Here is an 11,844-nt window from a genome sequence, read left to right as displayed (position 1 = left end):
CCCGGTGCTGTAAGCTTTTTTTAAATGCAGCTACATGCGTGGTGACAAGGTACGATTTATACCCTAAAATAGCGTGCTAAGTGTGGGTGGATTAGTTTCAAAGCATGCACACTCTGCTCGTGTCAGACTTCCATCAAATAGACCGGGGAAAACACCTCTCATTAGCCCCTCACAGACCACCAAAGGACGGACTAAGCAGCTCCAGCACGGCTCCCTCACATGGAGCTCAGGTTATTTCATACCTCCAGGAGAGGGACCGGGAAAACCACCTCTCTGTAGCCCCTGACAGACCCCCAAAGGACGGACTAAGGACCTCCGGCAACAGTGGCACTTCCATAACCTCGTGCACCGTGAGACCCCGGGCCCCCGGACTTAAGCACTCCCCCACGGACTAAACCCAGATGTTCACACCCTGCAGAATCTCATGCCCCTGGTAACCTTTAAGGGGGGGTGGATTTTGCGGTGCTTTACCGTCCGAACACAAGCATCGATATTCGTCCTCCTTCACAGCAGCAGCAGCAGCAGCAGCAGCAGCAGCAGCAGCAGCAGCAGCACCAGCACCTGCCCTGCTGGAGGTTCACACTTTAACTTATTTGTATTCGTTTTTTTTTGTTCCCCTCCTCTGCCTTACACATCCTCCCACGCTCGAGCACTCCTCACTCGGACTAAACCCCTCCATGCACACCGCCAGAACCAGAACCTCACGCCCCTGGTGACCTTAAAGGTGTTTGTCTTTGTTTGTTTTTGTATTCCACATAGACAGGCTGGGGTTCAGCACCACGCACAGAGCCTGCCCGCTACCTCCAGGGCGCATCACCACATTTTACAAGCCAGGAAAGGTGCATGGATCCTGGGTAAACATTGATTAAGTGTTTTTAAATGTGTGGAACAGTGTTTTGTCACTTTCAAAACTCTCCTGTCATTGACCGGAGAATTTGGGTCGATGTTGTATTCAATCTGGCCATTAATATTCCAGTGAGACGAAGTACGTACATTGACCGGAGTGATCCCATGTTAATTGTGTCCAAATACCGGAACATTCCCTAACCCTTGGTCAGATTCTCCGCCATCACAACCTGGACTTTCACTGCTATGCTGACGACACACAGATCTACCTCAGCACCAAATCCCCCCTTTCACACACATCGAATCCTGTCTGACTGCAATAAAATCCTGGATGCAACACAACTTCCTCAAACTCAACAGCAATAAAACTGAACTCCTCCTCATCGGCTCCAAATCCCCCCTCAGCAAAACCCCCAACCTGACAGTCACCATCGATGGCACCCCTGTTTCCCCCTCCACCCAGGCACGCAACCTTGGCGTGATATTCGACCCCACCCTCTCCCTCGACCCCCACATCCGCCAAGTTGTAAAAACCTCATTTTTCCACCTCCGCAATATCGCCAAACTCCGTCCCTCTCTCACCCGCCCCGCAGCTGAGCGACTCATTCACGCCTTCATCTCCTCCCGCCTTGACTATTGCAACTCACTCCTCTTCGGCATCAGCACAACATCCCTCAATAGACTCCAGCGTGTCCAGAACGCAGCCGCCAGACTCCTCACCCACACCAAATCATGGCATCACATCACCCCGGTCCTCAAAGAACTCCACTGGCTCCCCGTCTCACACCGCATTCACTACAAACTCCTGGTCCTCACCTATAAAGCCCTCCACCATCTGCCCCCCCCCCCCCCTACCTCACTGGCATAATCATCCTCTACCAACCACCCCGGTCCCTCAGATCCACCTTAGCCGGTTTGCTTTCAATCCCCAAGGCCAAACTCCGGAGCTTCGGGGACAGAGCCTTCTCTGTGGCCTTAAACCCGCCCCTCCCCCCTCTGAACCAACATCCTCCTGACTGCTTTTCTTTTTTTGTTTTTGTTTGTGTTTTTGTTCTTGTTTTGTTTGTCGACCTTACTCGTAATGTAAAGCGTCTTGGGGTCTAGAAAAGCGCTATATAAATCCCATTTATTATTATTATTATAATGCAGAGGGAAATAACTCTCAGAATAACGTTATTAGCATATTTTTACAACTTGAGGAATTAATGTTTTTAATAAGGGCTATACAAGTGTTCATACTGGGTAGTTTATTTAGTTTTAAAAAAATTATCCAACGATTTACAGACCACTCTTTCCCCATGTAAGTCAATGGGAAAAAGTGTTTCCGGGCCTGGCAACCAAACGGAAGTGTAGTACCGCCGTTTGGCCAGCAGGAATATTTTCATCTGAGTCCGGCGCACGTCCTGGGGGCTTGTCCAAGACTGGTTGCGACTCGCAATTAAAGCAAAGAAGAAGATCTCATAACTGATTTATTCCCTCTAATAAATACTGTATAAGAGATTGCTCCAATAAATTCACTTTTACAAGATGCCTGTGTGCTTTGTACCAGGTTGTAATCACAAAAGTGATCATACCACTTGCTCGTTCTATCGCTTGCCGTCTGATGAAAGGACGAGGAGTCGTTGGACCAAACATATCAGGTAATATCATAGACTGTATATATAAATGGACGTAGGGTCGTCACCCATAGGATTCTGCAGAGTTGCCGAGAAGCCCTTAGTAGGCGGAGTCGGCCACTAACGGCTCGACAGTGACGTCAGAGTTCAACTCCCGCCTACTCCAGCCTGCTCCAAATAAGGGTAAAGAGGCGGAGCCGAGGCGGGACCTGCTGCCACCGAGCTGAAAGTTCCAGAGCTAGCTGAAGCTACCAAGCTAAGCTAACATGCTCCCCATCTGCACACTGCCGTGGCATTTTACGTTTCTAAGGTAAGCGGACATGAAACTATTCAGCAAAACTATAAATAATAATCTAAGCTATTGAGTTTTTAGCATAATACTTCAGAATCTTAAAATCCCTTAACGTTTGTATTCAATTGTGCTAAATTCAACACTGGAATCAAGCAAATATTAATGTTTGCATGACATTAGTTATTTATATTTTGATATCACTTAATTATACGTTTAATACATTTAAGTCAAGCTAAGGTACATGTGATGGTAGCTAGTTAGTGCTCTTACCTGTGAGGCCTCCTCCAAACAGCATAATAACCAGACTGTATCAGTAAAACTAAGTACCAGTTCTAGATCCTTGACTTTAGAAAACAATTCAAAAGACAACATGTATTTAAAGACCAATCTTTATTTGAATGTGCCTCTTAACCTGATATATTAGTTATACAGTAATAGTATTGACAATCTAAAAAAACTGAGCAACTCAACAGTCAACTTTATATTTCTTATTGTCTAAAGCACATGTGTCAATAACAAGGCCCGCGGGCCAAACATGGCCCTCTGCAATATTGAATCTGGCCCTCCTGTCAATCCTAGTCATCAATTTAATGTGGCCCGCGAGCTTGTGTCTGTGACAATGCAACGCTGAAACACAAGAGGGCGCTGTCGCACGTCTCACTACGTCAGTAACGGCCGAGTAACCTTCTCTGAAGGTACGCTTTGCAAAGGAGATTGAAAGCTAGCATAAACAAACGATGGCGAAAAAACAAAAAGTAGACAAAGATTATCGACATTTTCAGGAGAGGTGGGAAGCTGAATACCTGTTTTGTGAATTAAAACAAAAGCCAGTGTGTCTCGAATGTCAAGAGTCGCTGGCAGTGTTCAAAGAGTATAACATCCGCAGACACTTCGAAACGAAACATGGCGAGCAATATGCTAACATGTCCATGGAGCAGCGGCTGCAGAAAGCCAAAGACTTGAAACGCAAACTTCAACATCAGCAAAGCATGTTCACCCGCATCAGTAGTGAAAGTGAGGCTGCTACCAAGGCAAGTTTTATTATTGCAGAGGAAATCGCAAAGGCTAGCAAGCCGTTTAGCGAGGGAGAGTTTATTAAAGACTGCCTTGAAAAAGTGTGCAGCGTTGTATGCCCTGACAAGAAGCAGGCATTTTCAAACATAAGCCTGTCCCGTAATACTGTGGCTAGTCGCGTTGATGAACTGGCCTCCGATGTAGAGAGCCAGCTAAAAACAAAAGCCAAGGACTTTATTTCATATTCACTAGCTGTAGATGAGAGTACAGACAGGACGGACACAGCCCAGCTGTCCATATTCATCCGCGGGGTTGACAGTCAGCTGTCCGTCACTGAGGAACTTTTAGACGTGAAACCGATTCACGGGACAACAACGGGAAAGGATATTTTCACCCAAGTGGAGCAGAGCGTGAACAAGATGAAGCTACCCTGGAGTAAACTTGTTGGACTGACAACGGATGGTGCACCGGCGATGTGCGGGGAAGTTCGGGGTTTGGTCGGTTTGACCCGAAAGGGGATGGGGGACACAGGGGAAAACTTGGTAGTTTACCACTGCATCATCCACCAAGAAGCCCTCTGCGGTAAGGTGTTGGGCATGGAACATGTCATGACTGTTGTGACTAAAACTGTGAACTTTATTCGTGCACGGGGCTTGAATCATCGGCAGTTTAGGGCTCTTTTAGAGGAGGAGAACTCCGTGCAAGAGGATCTGCCCTATCACACAGAGGTGCGCTGGTTGAGTCGGGGGAAAGTGCTGAGGAGGTTTTACGACACCCGCACTGAGATCGCTCGTTTCATGGAAAGCAAACAGAGGCCCGTCCCCGAGCTTGAGGATGAAAAGTGGCTGGGCGACTTGGCGTTTATGTGTGACATTACTGAGCACCTCAATTCACTGAATGTGAAACTCCAGGGAAGAAAGCAGCTGATCACAGAGATGCGGGACTCCGTGAAGGCATTTGAACTGAAACTGCGTCTGTGGGAGGGGCAGATGCGTAGAGGTAATTTGACCCACTTTCCTACCTGTCAAACAATAAGCGCCACCGTCACCATTTCACTCCCGACCCAAGTGTATGCTGACAAACTGAACACACTCAAAGAGGAATTCAGCAGGAGGTTTGCTGATTTTGAATCACAGAAATTCAACATTGACCTGTTCGCAAATCCTTTTGCAATTGATGACGACACTGCCCCTGAGCACCTGCAATTGGAACTCATTGAACTGCAATGTAACAGCGCTCTGAAGACCCAGTACCAGTCAGTCGGGGCTGCTGAGTTTGCACCTCTCCTCCCTGAATCTGTGCCAGAGTTACGTCTTCATGCTGCACACATCATGTCCATGTTCGGGAGCACTTACTCGTGCGAACAGATGTTCTCTATAATGAACTTGAATAAGACATCCCACAGATCCCGGATCACTGACCAGCATCTGACGTCGGTATTGAAAGTGGCCACAGCAAAGGACATTAAGCATAGAATAGATGAGATCATCTGTAAGAAAAGGTGCAGAGTGTCTGGTAAAAGTTAAACTACAATGCATTTCAGATAGGCCTTGTTGCACTGACTATTTTGTGTTATCACAGAAAATATTTGTTGTGTTGAAAGATACAGTAGTAGTCCTAATGGTTTTGTTTAATTGTGAACTATTTTGTTATAAACTGAACCTACTGTAGGCTAGACTGCTAATGTAGTTTGTTTAATTGTGCACTTCTCTTTTTTTTAAAAATTATTATTATCTTTAAAAACAGCATTGGTTTTGCACTTGATGCTATTGACAGCACTTTCATCTTATTTTGCTGATATAAAGAATTATCCACAAATATGAAGGGGGAACACACTATTTTTATTTTATTTAATCCACCTGCTAGCCTAGTTCTAAACATATTTGTTATGGTCCTGTCATCCATGTGCCCTCTCCTGGCAGGTTCTCGCCAGTCATGTGTTTGGTTTGATTGTGAATAAACACGCCAGTTTGGCTGCATTGACGTTATCTCTGAGTCATGTATATGAGTTGTAACCATAACAAGAATCACTGTAATGAATGTCATGGCCCCTGATTTTATTCACAACTGTCAGAATGGCCCTCAGTAAGTTTGAATTTGACACCCCTGGTCTAAAGCATTCGTTATTTGCTTATTATTTTTTCCCCTCATATTCAGTGTGGACGGATTCAGACAGTGTGGTGTCCAGAGCTGCAGAGACTTCAGGGAGAAACCTCTGTGTGATGGACGTCCTGTCTGTTGGTTTGGAGAGGACTGAGGGTCTTTCCTCAGCGAGGAGGACCTGGTCTGATGGAGGAGCCCATGCTGGGCAAAGCTGATACCAACTGCACAGGCCTACTCTGTCACTTTATTTCACTAAATGTTTTTACTTATACATTTAATAGTTTTACACCTTCTGTCCATATGTGCTTTTTATTTAAAACATTTGATTAACTTTTGGTTCACATTTCAATAAATTGTATTTGCACTCCTTTTGTCCATTATTCTTACTGAAAATGTTAGATTCCACATTCACATCTGACTGAAGATTGGCCCCATTTATTTGTGACATTGCAAACTCTGCGGTACAAGGCACAAGTGATGTGAAGCTCATAAAGCGAGGCAAATAGAAATAATCAGCTGATGGAGTGTAGAGGTGGAAATAGGTGCATTCGATCAGCTGACTGTTTTTACAATAAAAGTAGTTTCTTAGTGTACTGGTCTTAAAATCTCATAGCATCAGCTTTTAATGTTCCTCTTGGATGTTCTTCTTGACCCTCAGAGAAAGAGGTGATGTCTTTCAGGCATGTCCTTTCCAAACAAAAATTACAGGAAACATAAAACATATTATTGCAGAACAAGTGTGTTATTTATGAAAGCGGTGTGTTTGTGTGTTTAGGGGCTGTAGATATAATTATTTTTTAATTGTAATGTTTTACAACCAGAGTTTTTTTTGTTTTTATTTCAACAGTAAGCTACAAAGATAATCAGATTATGAATGAACAGTATGAAGTTCATCAACATTGAAATGTATTTTATTATCAAAATAATATTCAACTGTTATCAAAACGTAGTGCAACTGTAGAAGCTTGCTCTGCTGTCTCACTGAAAGAATAACTTTTACCACGTTTTTTACAGACAATATTGAGAGATAAATAGTAGCAGTTCTCACTGTGTTAAATATCTTTGCCTTCAATACATTAAATTAGAAAGCTGACAAAATCATATTGCTTGTTAACATCTAAATGTAACTTTTTGCATGGAAAAAACCCTCAACTTCACTGATGTGTTGGTGATCTAGTATTGTTTAATGGAATGTATATCAGTGTATTAAAGTCAATACTTCATTCATTTAAACCAATATCTTTCTTGATTCTTTGTACAGTATGAAAAATAGAGTCTTTGTACCTGAGCTGAAGTTCACTGCTGTGAGGAGTCCAGTTCTGTCTCTCACTCTCTGGTCCAGCCTGTCTGCATCACCTGGACACCTTAAACAAACAGATATATGTAAAGTACCATGTGTACAAACAATACAACTGATTCTCTTCTGTTGAACATGTTGGATTGTGTATTGTACGTTTCAGGGTCCTTTTTGTTTTACTGTAACTTTGGAAGTTGTGTTACCAATGCTTACTGTTTATTTGATACCCATTTGGTAATGCAATTCATAAAAACAATAAGGTTTGGGTTTGTTCTTCAGATATGACTGTGATGTTAGCGTGTAAGCTCAATAATGAACTCCAGCTCAACCAACCATATTGTTATATCTAAGTAATCATCTTGAAATATGAAATTAATAATTGTAATATACACACATCTTATTGTGAGGTTGATTTCACATACACTACTTCGACATTAGCTTGTCTACATACTTGAGCATAGCCAATTTAAATTAACCTTAGCGATGCATACAGTTCCTACATACATAATAAAATATCTCTCTAGTCTAAGTTACAAGGATGACCTTATTTTATCAACCTCAAACAGAAGCTGTTTGTTCAACAGTATTATCCCACTTAACGCTTAACACTTGTCTATTTCATTTTAACCTTTATAAATATAGTCTATGATTTTAACTTGGAGGCTACGATTAGCATCGTTAGCACTGATGTAGCTACCACTCGCTTACACGCTAACCCAAGCCTTAACATTCATTACGTAGCTGATTAAAATCAATAATACATAAATAAGTACTCGATTTTCACTTACCGCAAAACCGCATTCATGCACCGTCTGTTTCAACCGCAGAGCGAGTCACAATAGTCCGATATATAAGCATGAAGAACAAACAACCACGGCCGGCTTAAAGTTGTGTTCCCTGGATGAACTGAGCAGGCAGAGTGCCTGTAGCTTCACGGAGCAGCTAGCGGAGAGACAAGAAGCTAACAGCAGCAGTCACTTCACAGAGCCGTTGTCGGTACCAGATGTGTTCGGGGTACCATATGTGTTCGGGGGCCGTCTCTTACCAATGACGTCACGCATTGTACGCATTGTGATTGGCTGTACGGTAATTTACCCAGGGGTGCTCGGGGGCAAATCACATCTACAGATCATGACAAACCGAATTGAATTATTCCTATGCTCCTAGCGTGTGAAAATGTTTGTGAAAAACATGTTAAAAAAACATGAAAACGGAGCAATGGCTGTACGCCATTGGCTGTACGGCAACTCAAGAGGACCATCATACACGGTCAAATTCCGAACATTTAAACATAGTCTACACTTCATTCTTTACTTTGTCCGTTAGATGAACTACCTCTCTGAAAGGTCCCATTGTGTTCATTTTGATGGGCTGTCTTCTGAGTGGTTAAACATCACTAAAGATTTTCTGACTTCTGACTGCTTTGGATATATAATTACACCACAATAAGGTTTTACTATCACAGTGCACTGAGATTTGTGACAAACTGTAAAGCACTTACGCATCACTGTACACTGTAAACCAAGGCGGTTTTGCCATCACTTACTGTACTGAGGCTCAGTCACTGGTACATTTTCATTTAGAAAAGCCATGTTGGATAAAGTACCATCTTATATCTGCTCCCTGATCTCTCGGCAAATTGAAAGTACTTATTGCCTGAGATCTCATGCTGTGGTTTTATTAAATGTGCCAAGTGCTAGGACTGTCTTAGGGAAGAAAGCTTTTAGATGTGCAGCTCCACTAACTTGGAACAGTCTGCAAAAAGGATGTAAAATTACCAAGCTGGTACCACTACATGTTTTTAAAGCTCGGTTGGATGCTCCACAGTCAGATGCTGTTGGTACCTGTACATGTGGATAGATATGTAAATTGTAATCCCTGTATTTTTTGCTTTATGATGTCCTTTTGTTGTTCTGTTGTTTATGTTTTTATGTCTTCATGTGGAACCTACTGCTGCAGGTCTCCCTTGAAAAATAGACCATTGATCTCAATGAGATTTTAACTGGATAAATAAAGGTTTTGAATTGAATGTCGAGCATTAACTGCAAGTCACTCAAATGCATAAACTGGAGAATAATTATGTTACAAGTGTTACAGAAAACATATACAAGTGTAACAAACATCCAGTATTAACCTTACTGTTTTTTTACTAACAGTAACCAACTAATAATTTTCATGAAGTGCATATTTATTCCAAACTCACAATATATATATACATATATATTGTGAGTTTGGAATAAATATGCACTTCATGAAAATTATTAGTTTTATTTTTTATACATTTTTTATACATATATATATATATATGTAATAAAACATAATGCACAATGGTACACAGTATCCAAACTCTTTAGGCACTGGTCAGAGGCATTCATGTAAAGCAGATCACCAGAATCCAATACTGGTAAAAACGTTGCAGAGATCAAATGTTTCCTTGTCTGAAAGGAGAAACCTAATTTTAAAACAACATTTTCAGTGTGTGACTTAAAAGATAAGTTCTGATCAATAATAAAACCTAGATATGTGTATGTAGTGACCCTTTCAATGTCAATGTCAGTCCCTTGAACAGTACAAATGTTGGGGAGAAAATAAGTTAACTTTTTGCGATTTGAGAATATCATGAGTTTGGAGTTGTCTGCATTTAATACTAACTTGAGTTGAGATAAATGGGATGGAATAACATCAAAGGCAGACTGGAGGAAATCAAGACTTGCTCTATAGAAGAGGATGAACAATAAATAACAGTATCATCTGCATAAAAATGGAAAGCAGCATTTGAAAGATTATTCGAGATTATTTACATACAGTATATAGTGAAATGATTGGTCCTAATATGGAACCTTGGCGCACAACCTTTCAAATCAAATCAATCAAATCAAGTTTTATTTATATAACACATTTATAAACGATTTTTCGTCGAGCCAAAGTGCTGTACAAATAATAAAAAATACCCTACAGTAAAGACATTTTACAGCTAATACAACAGCAGTTTGTTCAGAATATCAGTATGAGAAGAAAACGACACCCTTTGTCCTTAGACCCTCACATTGTACAAGGAAAAACTTCAAGAGAAAACCCACAGTTTAAAGGGAAAAATGGGAGAAACCTCGGGGAGAGCAACAGAAGAGGGATCCCTCTCCCAGGACGGACAGACGTGCAATAGATGCCGTGTGTAAATCGAGGAGATAATACATTTGCAACATAGGTAGACCAAATGTTAGGAAATGCATGCGTCTATAATAATAGGATGAATCCACGAAGATGTCAACAATCCTGTGGGAGCCTTCAGGGAGGCAGCACGACGAGACCCAGGCAGGACCGCAGAGACAGGTTCAGCCACGACCCGAAGTCCACGACTTAATCCAGAACTCAGGATAGAGGATCCAGGATGCGGGACCACAGCAAGAGGATCAGCCTCGACTCAAGATCACATCAAGACACAAAAGAAGAAAAATGTGGCTGGGTTAATCGGAACATGAGAATACACAGATTCAGACAGACAGAAGGAAGAACAAGCACTCCCTTTGGAGTGATTTTTTTTAAATATTGAAGTTAAATGCATCAATCTGGTGCACTTTGAGAGCAAAATGAAGAGATATATGGATACCTCTCAACATACATATGAAACAACTGTAAACAGATTTACTTTGTCTTTATGGATTCGATTGTGGACTTGATTGTGATTGCTGCACATTATCCCTTACTTAATAAATACTTTTTTTGATAATCTATTATATAGAAAAGTATATCATATTGATATATAATATATAATTTATTGATAATATATAATATAATCAAATATAACAATCAAAACGAAATAAGTAGTATTAAGTATTAGGGCTAAGAAAATATTGTACATGTGAAATAGTTGTATGTATTGATTTAAATTGACATGCATACGCTAAGAAAAATAGTCCGTTGTTACTTTTTGAACTAACGTACCAACGGCACTGAACATATTACATATTACCTACCATATTACGTTTTATACTTCTTACCTTCGATTTCTCTTGTTCTTCTCCTCATTCGTCTTTGTTTTTCTTCAAGTTTTATTGTATTTCTTCAAGTTTTTATCTTGTTGGTCGAATGCACTTAAGCGTCAGCTAAATACAATGTAATGTAATGATCTAAAAACCCCTCTATACTCTAGACAGCGTGGGTAAATTACCGTAGAGCCAATCACAATGCGTGACGTCATTACGTCGTGACGTCGTGACGTCACTGGTAAGAGACGGACCCAGAACACATATGGTAGCCCGAACACATCTGGTACCGACACCGTCACTCAATGTGACCACGCCCAAATGTATGTAAAAACTTTAAGACCTAATATAAATAAAAGGGTCGTGTTAGAAAAAATTCACTCACAGATCCATAATCATGAAGGTGGAATCTAACTATATTCATAATAATATTTATTGCACCCATGGGTAGAAACATGTTTTTTTCTGCTGTAAAGTTGGGCATTTTAACATGGGGGTCTATGGAAATTGGTCCTTTCTGCAGTCAGTCCCTATTGGCCAATATATGAACTGCAGTCTGTGGCACTTCCGTATTGGCTTCCCGGCTCTTCCCCACAGTTTGCCGCTTGCTGAAGACAGACTGTATATGTTCTAATGTGTGAGCTTTGACCTTGATACCCTGATGTGTGAAGTCACTTCAATTCTTAACACGTT

At 41.4% G+C, this 11,844-nt stretch overlaps 1 protein-coding gene across 1 annotated transcript; it reads left to right on the top strand.

Moving 5' to 3' along the window:
- Positions 1–3,677: 3,677 nt before the first annotated feature.
- LOC307032908 (general transcription factor II-I repeat domain-containing protein 2-like) lies at positions 3,678–5,294 on the top strand (the record flags this gene model as incomplete). The annotated part of the gene is made up of 1 exon (XM_079671186.1): positions 3,678–5,294. The coding sequence occupies one exon, from the start codon at positions 3,678–3,680 to the stop codon at positions 5,292–5,294; it is 1,617 nt and encodes a 538-aa protein (XP_079527312.1).
- Between the last annotated feature and the right edge of the window lie 6,550 nt (positions 5,295–11,844).

Source organism: Notothenia rossii (genome assembly GCF_949606895.1).
Source record: "Notothenia rossii genome assembly, chromosome: 3".
In the NCBI taxonomy this organism is placed as follows: Eukaryota; Metazoa; Chordata; class Actinopteri; order Perciformes; family Nototheniidae; genus Notothenia; species Notothenia rossii.
This window is presented reverse-complemented; position numbering and strand designations above follow the sequence as displayed.